At 28.6% G+C, this 16970-nt stretch overlaps 2 protein-coding genes across 2 annotated transcripts; one reads left to right on the top strand and one right to left on the bottom strand.

Annotated features, from left to right (window-relative positions):
* Window positions 1-212: 212 nt before the first annotated feature.
* On the bottom strand, window positions 213-1434 carry LOC114076739 (putative F-box protein At1g32420). Its single transcript, XM_027916119.1, has one exon. The coding sequence runs from the start codon at window positions 1427-1429 to the stop codon at window positions 248-250; it is 1182 nt and encodes a 393-aa protein (XP_027771920.1). The 5' UTR covers window positions 1430-1434; the 3' UTR covers window positions 213-247.
* Window positions 1435-14678: 13244 nt separating this feature from the next.
* On the top strand, window positions 14679-16665 carry LOC107018005 (protein JINGUBANG-like). Its single transcript, XM_015218337.2, has 2 exons — window positions 14679-15426; window positions 15689-16665. The coding sequence occupies exons 1-2, from the start codon at window positions 14890-14892 to the stop codon at window positions 16484-16486; spliced, it is 1335 nt and encodes a 444-aa protein (XP_015073823.1). The 5' UTR covers window positions 14679-14889; the 3' UTR covers window positions 16487-16665.
* Window positions 16666-16970: the final 305 nt, after the last annotated feature.

Here is a 16970-nt window from a genome sequence, read left to right as displayed (position 1 = left end):
TATCCTTCATAAAACAAAAATAAAAAAAATAAAATCATGCATTAAATCAATCCCAAAAATAAAATTTGCATAACAATCTAGGTCTGCACTAGAATCTTTTGCACAACTTGTATGCCAATTGAATATAATAAACCTAATTGTATACATTTAAATAAGACAAAATAATAAATAGATAAGATACTCTAAATACTAAATTAACTAACATCTAAAAATACTAACTCTGAATACGCACACCTCGAACTTATTTTCATTGTATCAATCGAGCACTCCAACTTACAAAATCACCTATTCCCTTGGCAATTTTGGTCAAACTAGAGTCAAATTGTCTTGCAATTTTGGTTGGTGAGCCAATATTTTCCAAAGGAAAAAGCCTTTCACTATAAGTATAAATGTTCCCACCCCAATTACAAAAATTTTGTACTTCATAATGTCTCCAACTCTTATTCTTGACATTATAAAAAAAACAAAAGAAAGCATATTCTATGTTTATTGCAAATGCAATTTCTTCACCACCATACATGCAAATATTTTGGGCATGAAAGAGCATATCTCTAAGATTCCATCCTAATGGAAATTGAAATATTTGATGTTCCCATTCTTCTTCTCCAAAGATCCATAGATCCATGTTTCTAGTACGATAAACCTCTGAAAAATTCAAAATTCCTAATTTTCCATTCACCTCTATTAGCATATAGTCCTTAATGCGTTTGTTTTTGTCTAAATTATTACCAAATTCAATTGGTATTGTGATACTTGTGAAGATCTCAGATTTAACATCAAACGCAACTATACAAAACTCTGGATAATAATTAAATCGATAGAGGGTCCCACTAATGCAAATTCCAGATCTGTGTGGAATAATATGAAAATCATGTCTGTCATATTTAATCATCTCCCTCCACGATTTATCTATACCTAGAGTGAAAACCCATGCTCTTGATAATCCTTTGTGAACATCACTAGTCAAAACAACTTTATACTTGTTTTCTTCTGGCTCAAAACCTATTGAACATGTAAACTTCCCATCGAAACATTTCAAGTAGGGAAAATATCTTACTTCTCTCGTAGCGGGATTGAAAATTGTAATCCATAGCGTATTCCATACGCAAAACAAACCATTAACGTAATCAAAACAAGCCCAATCATATTTAGTGTGATCATAAAACTTATCAAAATTCTCAATTTTAGAAAACTTCTCTTGTTCAATAGAGTAACAAACGTCGTATGGATATGCAATCAAATTGGTATTACCATGATTGATCTTAGAATAATTGGATAAATGTAGATCCATGAAACTTTGTTCAAACACGAGTGAATTATGAAATTTTGAAACGCACCTGAAACGAATTAAAGACTTAACAAGAAGCCACGAGAAAATTTGAATCATAATACCTTGAGAAATCGACTGTTCTTCTGTATTCATCGACATCTTTGGTGTCAATATTTTAGGTTGAATAAATTTTTTTATAAAGCTGTTTTTATAAGTCTATAAAATGTTTATTTTAGTTGATCAAGACTTCCAGTCGTAGTAAATTTCCTACTAATCTGTAATATATTAAAAGTAGTCTTTCTGCTTTAGATAAAATTGTTTTTTGAAAAAACATTTTTCTCAATTATTATATTATTTTGATAATATTACATATTGATATTAACTATGATATAAATCCTAAAATAATTGGCCAATTTAATATGTGAAGGTTTGGTAACGTAAGGGTATAATTAAGGAGGTTTGATATTTGGTAAAAAGGTTTTGTTTATTAAGGTATTCTAAAATAATAATAAAAAAATAATTACATGATTTATATTCTAATTATATGAGGAGAATCCTAAAAGGTTTTGTTGATTAAAGTATTCTAAAATATTTCAATTACTAGATCTTTCCTTGAAAAATTAATTAAATGAATTCTAATTATATGAGAAGACTCCTAAAAGGTTTTTGTTGATTAAAGTATCCTAAAATATTTTAATTACTAGATCTTTCCTTTTTTAAATAGGAACTTTGAATTTGATAAATAAATTAGACAGAAAGTGATTTATATAACCACGTATAGTAAATACTAAACAGTTTAAGATGGATTGTAGCTAAAATCATTTCTTAATTATGACTCAAATTTAATTTACATTCTTATATTATTTAATTAAGTAAAAAATATTCTTATATTATTCCAAAAATAGAAATCATCCCTCAGTCTATTTCTTTTTAAAGAAACTGATTGAATCAATAAAAAAATATTTATTTTTAATTTGTTCATGTCATAGTCACGACGAGATCAAAGTTGCCTAAGAGGATAAGGATATGGATAAAAATGAATATTCTATTCTCATATTTAAATTTTGTGTGTAGTTAGTTTATATGTTTTGCATCATCAAGTAAATTGACTTGCAACAATACATAAGTAAAATATTTATAGAGTAGGTTCGGATGGTTAGAAAGATTACATAAAAATCATTTTAAAAATATTACGTGCAATTATTTAGAGATTTTCTTTAATTAAAAAACACATATAGTACGTATAATACTATATATACAATGTAATTCACATTTTATACAATATACATAAATACTTAGAATTTAGTGAAATTATGTAGGCGTTTTGTTGTAAAAATTAAATAATAATTACTTTATTTGAAAATTTTGATTGGAATTGTAATTGGCCATATTTTTTTTACAAAGAATATTTAGAACTTGAATATATTTTGTATATTGTGTCTGAATATGATTTAAACCCTCAATTTCTAAGAATTAAAAAAATCGACCAACTTGACTAGCTTAACCATGTGTACATATATTCATTCGACGTGATACATTTTTTTTTTTGATGCCGTAAGTTTCTTAAAACATAGATAGAAGGATAAATCTTGCAACTTTGTCGATAGTGCAAAGATGTTTTTTGTTATTTACATAACACATAAATGTACTTTAGGTATAGGTCATATTTAAGGGATGATTTTAGCGAAAAACTCAATGGACTACATTTTAGTGTCTTGTTTTCTATGTAATTCTTTTATTTAGAAAAGTGATTAAAGCAAAGAATTGTTGAAAAAAAGACTAGTAATTCTAATGACCCTAAATGCATATATTTAAATAAGACATAATATGTCATAGACATTCTAACTTCGTCACAAAGTACAATAAAAATCATTCAGCTCACCTCAACTATAAAAACCAAACACTTCATCATTCAAAATGATCATCTAACTTATTTTCATCATAAAAGTCAAACACTTTATCCAAAATGATCATCTAGACACACTCTGATCTAATTTTGTTGTAATTATGGTTGTTGACGAAATATACAAACTTACAACCATTAGAAACATCGAAATATTTTAAGTAGGGAAGATATCTTAGTTCTCTCGTAGCGGGATTGCAAATTGCAATATTTTTCGTATTCCATATGCAAAACAAACCATTATCATACTCAAAATAAAGATAATGATCCCAACAACCGATTGTGTGATCATAAAACTTATTAAAATTCTCAATTTGATAAAACTTGGTGGCATTACCATTTTCATCATGCTCTATTTTAGTCCTTAAAATGTTTATTTAAAGACTTAGGTCCTAGGAAATTTTGAACTTTGGGCCTTCCATTACATCCAGTAGAGCCACTAACAGGGCCTTAATCTACTAAAGCCCAAGTCCAATAGTATCTTTGTTTTGTCATAAGAGCCCAAATAAGTTAGGCCAGCCCGTTATGTAATTTTTTCATGAATTTTCCTTTGATGCAAATACACATCTTTTATAAAAAATACGTATAATTAATATAACATATTGCTATTTTGTCATTTTCACTAAAAATTTTAAATTAATGTTATTTTGATTAATTATGTTCTTAAAGTTGTCTTAATTGCTAATTTTCCAATATAAATAGAACCATAGAGGATGCTCTTAATAGGGAAAATTATGCCAAATGACAAACATATAGAGTATATTATGCAATATAGATATTTGGCCATAGTTTCATAAGATTTTGCTATTTGGTTCCCTAATTATATAAACTGAAAATTTATATAATTTGATTTCAGATTGAATAAATTTAGAATTTATATAGTTTGTTTTCTGACTGTAAATCTAGAATTTATATATATTTATTCTCGCTATTTGTATACGTTTTATGAAAATATCATAATAAATTACCTTATTTTGTATATTGGCAAGTGAAATATACAAGCGGAGTTTTCAAAAATTTCTAAATGTATATGTATATACTTACCTGTTAGTATATTCGTAAGTGAAACATACAAACGAACAAGTGAAATCTACAAAATGCAGCCTCCATTTGTGTATAGTTATCAGTTTGTATATTCACAAGCTAAATATACAAATCACAACTTTTATAGCAAACAAAACTATAGTTATAAAGTGCAATTATCAAAACTATAACTATATAGACTTATTATGTCTATCATCTTTTCTATTTCTGAAAATTTTTCTCTTCATTCACGCTCTTTTATCTATTTATTTTATAGAAGAAAAAAAATTGTTTATCATGCACATTTTCATGATAGTTCAATTTTTATATTTTCTTGGAAACTTGTGTGGTGTTCGACATTATAACTGAACTTTAATTAATTTCAATTCGTATAGTGTAAGGCCTATTTAGAAAAGGTGCTTGCTATCAAGAATCTTTATTCAGATAAAAATTAAAATCTCTAATTAAAAAGGATAAAATCTTATCCGCTGCATCACATTCTTTGATGAAATAATTCAACTTTATAATTGAAATTCATGCGCGTTATAAATATTGAAAGATAAAGAGACACAGAATGAGTTGAGATCAATCTTGATTCCTTCAATATAATTCAGAATATAAGTGAAAGATATTTTAAAAATTAATCAAAGTTAAAAGAAGAATAAAAGAAAAATGCTAGTGGAGCTAATAGTAATTTATCTTAATCTATATTCCTAATAAAGCTCATAGATTCCTGCACAATTTATATCAAAGATGAAAATTTATTAAGAAAACGTTTCCCATAAACTTGAATATTTTGAATTTCTTGCCTTTTTAACAGATAAATACTATTCTAAAGTAACTTTAAAAAAAAAAAAAATCACCATCTTTTTGTCCACGTGAAAATATGCATTTATTTATAAAAACGACTTTAGTATACTGCCTTTATATATTTGGCTAACTATTGTGCAGAATCACACTTAAGAAAAGAAAGTCTTAAATATATTTGAATCTCGGATATCGTTGTACTTTCTTCGTTCGGTATTATTTATTATAGTTTCTATTTTTAGAGTTGAATTATAAAAATTTGACTAACATTTTAAGATATATTTTTTATCATATAATATGCAAAAAATTGTAACTTATAGTACTTTTCATATAGTTTTAGAATATCTAATTTTTTTGTTTAAAATGTCGAATTAATGTGATCTAATTTACCTTTGAAAATTAGTCAAATTGACTTTCGATAAACGCAACATGACAAACATTTCCGGACGGAGGAAGTAATAATTTTAATTTTGGAAAAAATCTTTTATTCCTACATTATTTAATAGTGTATTTTAAAGGCGTATATATATATGCTCACGTGGGAATTATAAATATTGCATCATTATAAATAGTAGTGGAGTTAACGACCAGACGTGTTGCAACCTAGGAATCACCAGGCACCTTTACTCCGTAACCTTAGCCTTAGATGTCCGTTCATAGATTCTTGAAACTCTGACAGATAGAATCTCCATGCATGTGTTCTTTCTCTCCTCCCCTCAGCCATACATCCCTTTTTTTGCGTTTGGCCCTTTTTGTTAGGTATTGAACCCCACCCCAGCGGACCGGTGCTGAGTGGTATCCTCCCCTCCCTAATACCTAAACAAAATTCCGTTTATGGAGCCTAAAGCTTAAACCATGGCAGTGAGTAAGATTCGATTCTTTTTCCTTTATCCTTTTTGTTTTGTCATTTTCTTTTTCCTATAGTCCCAATTATTATAAGAATTCCAAAACATCATATAATACATATCATTACATTCGAGTCTCAATTTTTTTTCAATTTCCAAACAACTATTGTTAATATATCCACGTGGACACATATATACATATAAAATACATTATTTACATATGGATAATAAATCTTACTCAAATTTAAAATTGTTACAGCAATTTCAATCAAAATTTAAATATATTTCAAATAACTTTCCCTAAACTTTTTATAATTATTTTCTATTTGTTTTCACTTGCCAATAGTAGTACTAGCGAACAATTTTTGATTAAACGTAAGTTGATTTGATGAATGATCATTCAATATTTATTTTACTATAATCAAATTACCAAGATTCATCTAAATATAACACACTAATTTATTACAGAAAACAAATAGGACATTTTCAATTAAACTTAGACGAAATTAAGTGATTTTTTTTTACAACTTTTAGAAATGAAATGCAATAAAAATTAATTAAATGATTGCCTTTATTGGAGCTCACGTCTTCTTTAATTATATATAAGCTGAAGGATTAAAACAAATACTGTTGCAATCCTGTTAAAGATAAATGTTATAGCATCTTTATTAAAGCAAGAATCAAATACAAGATGATTCTTCAATTTTATTTATTTTTATTCCTTTTTTCCCTTTTCTTTAAGGCCAAAAATTTCTTATTTCTTCGACATGAGGAAAAGCCAAATTAGTGTATTCATGTACTACAACAAGAAGCCACAAATTCATTATTTGATACAACAAAAAAGAACAAATTAAAATTTGTTCATAAATCTACACTATAAAAGAAAATACAAATAAAGTACTACCAAATCATATATTTACAACGCAACATTTGAAGCACTGTGCTCGTGAATCTGAATTAATCAGACTAAGGCGCAGCAAAAGCATCATCGACCCATCTAATGATTTGAGAATTAGTACTAATATTACTGCTATCATTTTTGGAAGATGTTTTAAAATTAGGAAAAGCAAGAAAAGATTTGAATTTATTGAGTTGCTTCCTATGACGTATTCTTCTTAGGGCTACATCTTTGTTCATAATTGGCCCTGTTGATTTCAAGTAGATTTGGCTACTTACACATCTTTCTTCATTTTCCTCTTCAATAATTTCTTCTTGAAAATCATCTTCAATATGATCATTAGTACTAAATTTCTTGTTTCTTTGTGAAAAATGTTTTTTTGGGACTATGGAATTACTAGACATTATGAATATGTGTGGATGTGTAAGAAAAGAAAAAGTTGTGGATTTTGATGATGTTTTGTTAAGAGAATTTTATTTCAAAGGGGAGATGTATGTGTGTGCTTTTATAGAGAGAGTGATAGTGACTTTAATAAAAAAAATGTAGATTAGTATATATATTATATTTAACTGTATAAGTCGGTGGTTGGATTTTTTCAATAATATAATATGGTGGTGTTTTCGATACAAATGTTGAGTTATTGGATGGGCCAATATGAATTTTCATGGACTTTTTGTTGTGTAAGTCCAATTCATAATGCATAGAATTTGTTGGGCTTTGGCCTTTTATGTTCTTGGAGATGCATAGAGTTGGTTGGCCTTTGGGCTTGTGAGATTTGAATTCAAACTTGGAGTTAAAGGAATTCAACATTTATATCATTACCTATTCAAATTTTAAAGCTTTCGAACATGTAATATAGTACGAGCTTGTATATTCGACAACATAAATATATGCTATATTAAAGTCTAACTTCAGACAATTTAGGTAGCTCGGATTTTAGTAAATAACCAAATATGATATTCTGCAAAGGGTCAAGTTGGTAATTTTTCTTACATCTCCTTCTTCCGGAGCGCAGGTAACATATACGCCCTCAAAATAAAGAGCCTTGAATACTAGAAGAAAAGCACCTTTACCCTTTACCCCTAGATGTCCAGTCAATTGTTGCGCCTCAACGCATTTTTGGGAGAATCAACTAGCTCTGGGTTCGAGTGACATTTCACCCCTAACCACAACTCATTCGCTAATTTTTCAACATCAGTCAGTTTGGACCTCCACTTAGTTTCACCCAAACTTCATCCTGGTCATGAATAGATCACCCAGGCTCGAATCCATAAGTAGTGACAATCTCTCTGTGAAGACTCGCTTTCCCTACGGCTCAAACCTCAGTCATTTTTGTCGAAAAGTCAACTCTGTCATTTTGCATAAATTTCACGCAAAAATGCGTAAAATTCAGTCATATGTACTCCTTTCTTTTCTATTTATATGTCACCATTTTAGATTTCACGTCTCTTAAGAAATTATTTAAGTTTACCATTGTATCCTAATTTAGCGTATTCTATTGAAGTTAAGTTTTCAATAAATAAACATAAAGTAATTTATTTTGATTAATTACATTGACTAATAAATATGAATTAATCATTTATTTTTCTTCTATTTGATCAAATTTATGCTTTTAAGGCTAATAACTGTGAAACTTCATTTATTTTTATCAAGGGCAACATAAATAACTATGGAATTACTAGCTAGCATATTGCACATAATGTCTGTTATGTCATGCTTAGATATGTATTCATATTCTAAAATGAGAATTTTAATATAACCAAATAAAAAAGATAGATAAAATTTCAACAAAAAATGAGTACGGTGTTGAATGACATTTTTGGAATAATATTCAAAATATCACAAACGTTGAGTCTCTATATATTGAATTGTTTAGGTTTTTTTAGAACAAATTAAAGGTTCTTGTCATTTTTCTCTTGGATACTACTTATTTTAAATAGTAACTAAGAACCTTATTTTCTATAGAGCTAACAAAAACAATTTATTTTTATCAAACCTTAACCGTCAAAATAAAAGGTAACTTTTTATTACTTTACCCAAAATGTACAATTTTTATTCTTTACGCAAGAAAACTGATATTTTTTTTTGGGTATAATTAATTATTCCTTTGAAGACCATGTACTACTAAGAACTTTGCCATATTAGCAATTCATATGTGTTAATAGTTGGGGGTTTGAGTGATAATGTTTAGCATACTATGGAAATTAAAGCATAATAAAATATTAGAAGTGTATAAGAACACCAATCATGGAATCATGATTTTCTATATATGCTCATTTAGTAATGAAATTAAGATTTCATTTGAAGAATAAAAATAAATTAAAAAAAAAACTCCCAAATAAATAAATCAAATTGTAGGGATAGAATTAGCGACATGTAGAGTTTCATAGGCCAACAACGAAATTCCATGTTAATAATCTATGTAAATAGAGACTGAAATTTTGTGGGACTCTACAAGATGCTTTCAATTCGAGTTGAGACTCTACAAATTGTGTTTAATTCAGATTATGATTTTTGGAGGCTACTCAACCCTAAATCCTAATTTATTGGAAATTCCATAAAGAGATCAAGATTTCAAATACACCGCAAATTGAAATTGATGGATTATTCATATAGAGAGATCAAATCTAAATCATCATAGTTCGAGAAATACGCTACTAACGGCCCTTGAATCATGGATAAACCTTAGGAGAGTAGAATCAAGGGATAAACAGAATTGTACCCGCAACCTATCTTGATTAATAAAATCATGTTTCTACATATTTTATTTGTGTGAATTATTTATTTTCCATATGTTTAAACTTGTCGCAAACAATCTCATTTAAATATGAATTAGCGACAAATTATATAAAATAATAATTTTTTCCAGCCCTACTCGTACCTGTCATGCACAGTACTGTATATATTCACCACACATTTCACCTCCCTAATAAATCGAAAATTTTTAAAAAGGTTAAAGTGTATGAAACTCATAGTGGCTTCACATGCATTAGATATCTATAAACAAACATAGGTAAAATGTACCATATATTAGGTTGCAAATAATGTTGAATGATCAAATGTTACTTCCATTATTTACTTTCCAAGATTGTGCAGGATGACAACATAGTCCTTTCATAATAATTTAACTGTTAAAAAAAGGCCCTTCAACATGCTTACTTTCTTCATTTTTTTACCTATAAGTTAGCCCCTACCATTTTTTTCTTATAATAGGCCCTATATTATTTATGGCCTATTTTTTCTATTATAAGATTCATTATATTACTACGTGGCAATATATATAGTTTTATTTTAGAAAGTGGGACCCACTTGTAACTTTATGTGGACCCTACTGTTGCCGAAAGGAACAAAAAAATATATGATACTTTTATACGTGGCAGGTAATTAACGGATAACTGGTATTCGGTGTCGGGATATGTTTTTTGTATACGTGTCAGTTTTCTTGCGGCGGTTAATTTGGCCGTTGAATTTGACGGCAGGGGTATAATAGGAATAATACAAGACTTTTTTTTTTTTAATATAGTGAGATTAATTATAGTGATATTGTTTTTTATCGAATGTTTGATTTGTCGTATATAACGAAAAAGGTGTATTAGAATGTATATAATATTGAACTTGGTCGGTTAGAATATGAGTAGTATCATGTGTTGTTCATACTATGATTTATTATGCGTTAAGATCGATTATATCACACTTAAATTTGTAAACAAACATTGTACTATAGTTTAATATTAGTATTAGTAATATATTTATACATTGAGGAGAACTGGATTTAAATCCTGGCCTCATGGATGGTGCAATTAATTTGCACCAGCAATACAATAATACTTTAATGTTTCTTATGGATATATTATTAATCATATCTCAATTTCTGACAGTTTTTATATATAGAAAAATATGTTTTTTTCAAAGTTAACTGTTGCACTTGTTCCCACTTATAAAGATGGGTTCATACACCAAACATTATTAAAAATAAAGATTTTGGACCTCGATTTTTTAAGCAATTTTAGTAATGCTACCACCATTCCTTAATTAGGACAAACCGAAACCCTTACATAAATTATTGATGGGCTTGTAAGGATCCATGTTTTGGTTGTAATTTGTAAAGCCCGTTTGTTTTCATATTGTGGTAAACGGTTTTTGTTATTTCTGTTTGTTGTGACTTGTGTCTGTCCACTTTTTTTTTTTTTTTTTTAATGGTGAAATAATATGCATAACATGACATTGGGTAGCATTACACAAATTTTGTACAATTCAATTACAAAATTATTATTTGTTACTACTCTTTTTCTTAATTTTAGTTTATTGAGTCATTGCTTCATGCATGAAATATATATATCTAAATAAAAGTTAGAATCTTGCGATGATTTTAAATTAAGTGTGTGTATAACATAAAAATTTAGAATTTGATAAATTAGAAAAGTTGAAATGTTTTTATATTCATAAACTTTAAATTTTAGTTTGCGGATGAGGATAGGTTGTCATTTGTCAAGCCTTCAACTTTTGTGTCTAAGGCATGGATAAACATTAGGACAAATGCTTCAATTTAGAATCATTGAGTTTGAGATTCTTTTAAAAATAATGTTTAATAGAGTTTGAAACCTTGAGAACACGATTTCATTTTTGTTTATATGTATATATATGTATCATAGGATATATTCTTGGATTTTTGTTAAGATAAATGTAAGGTTCGAGTTCTTCCCTATGCATGGGGGAATAATAAGCTATGATTTTCAAAATGAAAGGTATCAAGCAAACTCCTCACATCAACCACTTGCAAATGTTAAATTTATGCAAACTTTTAAACTTTGTATTTTAGCAGCCGACCACTATAAGCCATTAATACATTTGGATCTAATATTTTCTTGTCCTTACATTTCATATATATTTAGTAGGTTTGAAGATTTATATCTATCATTTATATGTATTCCCTTTTGGCATATTAAGGTTGAGGTGCTTCAAACTTTGAACATTAAAAGCATTACTTAAAGAACAAATTTGTCCTTTTCGTATTACTTCCTTTTGTTTTATTTTACGTGACACCATTTCACTTGACATGATGTTTTAAAAAAAAAACTTTTGAAATTTATGATCTAAAACAATCCATAGATATTTATGTGGTTGAAAATCATTTCATTAGAAATAAAAAAAGTATTTTAAAGTAAAATTATTTCCAATTATAATAAGGTAACATTTTTTAAGAGACGAAAGAATAATTTTGTTATATTTTGGTACTATTATTTTGTAAAATTAACACACTTGTCTTCTACCAAGAATCATGCCCCTAAAAGTTGTTAAATGTTTTGGTAGGGGCGTGTGGAGGACCATCTCATCACACTATTATTTTCTTTTTGCTAAGCTAGTTGAACTCGACTATTAGAATTGAAGTTATCGTTCTAAAATTCAGAACTTATGAAATTAAGGAAATATCATGATCCTCCCTATGTTTGAGTTACTGGAACAAAATGTAAAATTTATTCATATTTAATAGATATGTCAATTCTAATATACAATTATATTAAGCGTGAAGCAAAGCTACTGAATTCAGCTAAATCCGTGATTAATACATACATTTTGCAAGATTGGAAAGTTATAAATATGAAAAAATCGATTCGACACATGGCGAGTGTATCAAGAATCAAGGGCAGCACTTATAATCTTTATAATTGTTTGTTTCAATATTTTTTTGTATACTAACATAATAGTATTATATAAAATAAAAAAAAGTATAATTTGTCTCAAAGAGAATAATTATTATAATAAAATTTTATTTTAAAAAATGACTGTGATAGAGAGATCGAAGTATTCTACCCTTCAATATTTGACCTTGTGGTTACTAAAATGTCTCCAACTTAACCATTTAGTTTATTTGTCAGGTATTTAGATAGTACACTGAATTAAGCTTGAGAACGATTTTCATTATGCTATTTGTTTATTTGCTTAATTATGAATCTTAATACCACTCATTTTTTAAATTATTCCTAAGCACTTGATACTTCAAGTCTTGTGTCACATTTTTAGAGGTTGAGTAAAATTAACAAACTAATTATACCATTGTCATGCACCTAGCAATAAGATGTTGAAAATTAGTACATTTAAAATGAACGTACCAAATCATACAAACAAAAGCAAATAATTAGCCTAAGCACTAGGTTCCTAAAGTCTTAATTAATCTAAAATAAACCTTAATCATTGAAGTGGTTTTTATCTAATTGGGTAAGTACAATTATTAACTTTAATTTAAAAGTATTAGAACTCTTAGATTAATTATCAACGAAAATTTTTAAATGGTACTTCAAAATGTGTCATATGTTCATATGAGTGTTTTGAGTTTTAAAAAGAAATGTTTGGATGGTAAATTACAAATACTTTTCACACTAAATAGGCCTAACTCACACCCCGATGTGGGACATTTTGTCATTCTTTAACACCCCACCTCACATCCAGTGCTTAGCATCTGGCGCATGGACAATTTTTAATTTTGGGGGTCCCAACATTGGGTGAGACGAGTCCTGCTTTGATACTATGTGAAATTAGGTCCTAGGCCTAACTCATACCCCAAAAGCTAGCTCATAAGGAGGAGGATTATCCATGCCTTATAAGGAGTCCACCCATCTCATTAACCATCGATATGAGTCTTTTTGTCATTCTTTAACAAGATCAACCATGAATCATGAAGTAATACATTTATCATTTCAGAGAACATATGTAACATTTTTATTCAATTACGTAATTATTTATTTATATAATCATCTTTTAAAATAAAAAAATAATTTTCAACACTTAAAACTTATTAACTATTTTTAATCAGTTAACTTAAACGAGCTAGCGTTATGTCATATGAAGATAAAACTAAATCATTATTTTGAAGAGAAAAATAGTGGCATAGAAATATATATAAAAGCAAGAATCAACTAGAAGTAAATTATGAAAAAAGATTAACAAGTTGACATGAGGGTGCAAAATTCTTTAAGTTCTCTCTCTGTTTATGACTTTATGAATATAATTATGTTCTTATGTTAATTAGTTGTCAAACCCCTAAAATATAACTTTATTGGAATCTTATTAGAGTGCCGTGCATAAACAGTTTTATTTAAAATCCATATACTTTTCTGTTGTCAAAAAGTCAATATATTTTTTTTGTTTTAATTTTTAAAAATAAACACAAGAAAATAACTTATGAACATATATATAAAAACGAGGAAACGAGATCTCTAGTCTTCTCCCAATTTGAATAGAAAAAATATACTCTTTTTAAATCTCTTATATCAAATCATTTCTCCTAATAAAAACTTAAAAGCATCAAATATTATATCAAATCAATATATAAATACGTGTCAAATGTTTGCATGTACTCTTTTTCCCTTTTTATCATAATTAGTAAATGGTGTATAGTTTTTTACTACTTCATAAATCACTTAACTATAATAATAAATAAGTACAATTTAATATAAATTAGGGGTATGTATTTGGTTTTTCAATTTGGTTTTGCACCATGGGGTTTGAATTTTTTGTTTTTAGTTTTGAAAAAGTGAACCAATCAGACCCAAAATAAATTTAGTTTGGTTTGGTTTCTCTCTATTTGGTTCATTTTTTTCGATTTGATTATTAAATTATGTCAATATATAATTAATAACATAACCAAAGTAACAGTATTAAATCTCTTAAATATACTTTTTCATATAAATCATAAGAAAAACTTAAAACACAATATTTATAAGTATACCTATTATAGATGTTCAAGCAAAAACTATAAACGTAATCATATATATTGATAATTCGATTTTTTGTTATTTGGTTTTCTATTTTTTCTAAATTTGAACCAAAAAAAAAACTATATACATCAAGATTTCTTATATCCACCGTACACGTGTCTAGATCTTATAGCAAGATCTCTTATATATATTCCCTACAAAACCTCACAACCATTCCTCCTTCACTCCAACAATTTTCTCCTCATCTCCATTTTTCTCCCTTTGCCTTTTCTCTCTTATTCTCCTTTTGTCCAAAAAAATTCAAAAATTTAAATTCATAACCAAAAAAAGGCCAATAAAATTACTAGTTTAACCTCAAATGTTAGTTGAAACTTGTCCCTATAGTAACAACTAATTTAATTTTGTATACCAATACTTCTCTAAACATCATGGTACACTCCATGCCCAACATGTCGTCAACTGCTGTGATGGACGACGATGATTTTGACGTCCGTCACAGCAGTTTCTCGGCTTATGACCCGAATCGCCTTAGCGAAGACGGGTCCCCTCCCATGTTGTCTCCATGGAACCAAACTTGTTCCCCTTTCACCAAATCCTCTTGGCATAACTTGGATGATAATTTTCCAAAAAATTTGCCACAAAATGGACTCATTGGGTCCCTTGTTCGTGAAGAAGGACATATTTATTCTTTAGCTGCAAAGAATGATGTTCTTTATACTGGTTCCGATAGCAAAAACATACGTGTTTGGAAAGATATGAAGGAATTTTCAGCTTTTAAATCAAATAGCGGTCTTGTTAAAGCTATTATCATCGCTGGAGAGAAGATATTCACCGGTCATCAAGATGGAAAAGTTCGAGTTTGGAAGGTTCAATCGAAAAACCCTAACAACCATAAACGTGCTGGGAGTTTGCCAAAACTCATGGACCTTTTCAAGGCTTCCATTAAACCTAGCAACTACGTAGAGGTAAATAATTACTTTCTTCGCTCTACGTTTCATTTTATATGACACATTTTTTCTAATGTTCTATGTAAGAAATGTACTTTTTTTTTCAATGACCTTTCATAACTTATTGATCTGATTCTTTTTTATGGGTCAATCAAACATTTTAACGTAAAAAGTATAAGGACATGATTTTTTCATGATTGGTAACGAGATTTGAATCGAAATCTGAGTCTATAATGTTATATTTTACGTGACTAAACATAATTATATTATGTCTAAACAGGTAAAACGTAACCGGACCACTCTTTGGATTAAGCATTGTGACGCAATTTCATGTTTAAGCATGGACCATAGTGAAGGCCTACTCTACTCAGCTTCATGGGATAGAACATTTAAAGTATGGAAAGTTGATAAATCCAAATGTTTGGAGTCCGTTAAAGCTCATGACGACGCCGTTAACTCCGTCGTCGCTAGTGTAGACGGAATCGTCTACACCGGTTCAGCTGACGGAACCGTCAAAGTATGGAAAAGAGAATCTAACGGAAAAACCGTAAATCACGTTTTTGTTCAAACGTTACTTAACCAAGAATGCGCCGTTACGGCTCTAGCGGTTAATAAACCCGGTTCAGTGGTTTATTCCGGTTCATCAGATGGGTTTTTAAATTTTTGGGAACGTGAGAAGAAAAAATTAACACATGGTGGGGTCCTTAAAGGGCATAAATTAGCGGTTCTTTGTTTAGCCGCTGCTGGAAATTTGGTTTTTAGCGGTTCAGCTGATAAAAATATTATTGTTTGGAAAAGGGACGGTCCGGTTCATATGTGTTTATCGATATTAACCGGTCATAATGGACCGGTTAAATGCTTAGCGGTCGAAGAAGATAAAGAATCTTCCTCGACCGGAAGTGAAAAAAAATGGGTGGTTTATAGTGGGAGTCTTGATAAATCGGTTAAAGTTTGGAGTGTTTCAGAAATGGCAAATAATTTGCATGAAATGGCCACTATGCAACAAAATGGCCAAGAGGATAATAGTTGGGATTCAATCCCATCCGTTAAATATTCATCCGACGGTTCGAGTGTGTGACACGTGTAATGTTGATGTATGATTTTAATTAGTAGTATAATTTGCATGGTATTTTACACCATGGTTAATTGAGATGACAAGGTAATTAAGGGATTAATAATGGTGTAAGTGATGTAATTAATGTAGTGTGTATATTTTCTTTTGTTTGAGAATAATTTGCTTCTTATAATTTTTTACCACTTTGCTATAAATATTTGCTAACTAAAAAGAGTTTTTCGGATCTATTCTTCACAACACGCTATTGAAACAAAATAAAAATAGTGAATGATCTTCTTCTAGTAATTCAGTATTTGAAATTTATTGATATGATTCATATGAATTATGTTGATTAAGTAGATATAATTAAGGTTGAAACTTTTTTAATAAAAGTCAAGTTTGAACCTATAATTTTTAATTAATGGTGAATGAATCTCAATTTTTCCTTCTTTTACTTTGAATGCATTTGCTTATCTGCTTTCAATTATAGCAATAATATATTCAGCGT

This window comes from Solanum pennellii, chromosome 4 (assembly GCF_001406875.1).
Source record: "Solanum pennellii chromosome 4, SPENNV200".
NCBI classification, from domain to species: Eukaryota; Viridiplantae; Streptophyta; class Magnoliopsida; order Solanales; family Solanaceae; genus Solanum; species Solanum pennellii.
Note: the sequence above shows the minus strand (reverse complement) of the source record. Positions and strands in the feature narration are given on the sequence as shown.

Bases quoted from the DNA above. Each gene is read 5' to 3' on its own strand.
- LOC114076739 (XM_027916119.1), bottom strand. From the start codon at position 1,429: ATGTCGATGAATACAGAAGAACAGTCGATTTCTCAAGGTATTATGATT.
- LOC107018005 (XM_015218337.2), top strand. From the start codon at position 14,890: ATGGTACACTCCATGCCCAACATGTCGTCAACTGCTGTGATGGACGAC. The intron at 15,427-15,688 runs GTAAATAATTAC...ATGTCTAAACAG, and splicing joins AACCTAGCAACTACGTAGAG to GTAAAACGTAACCGGACCAC.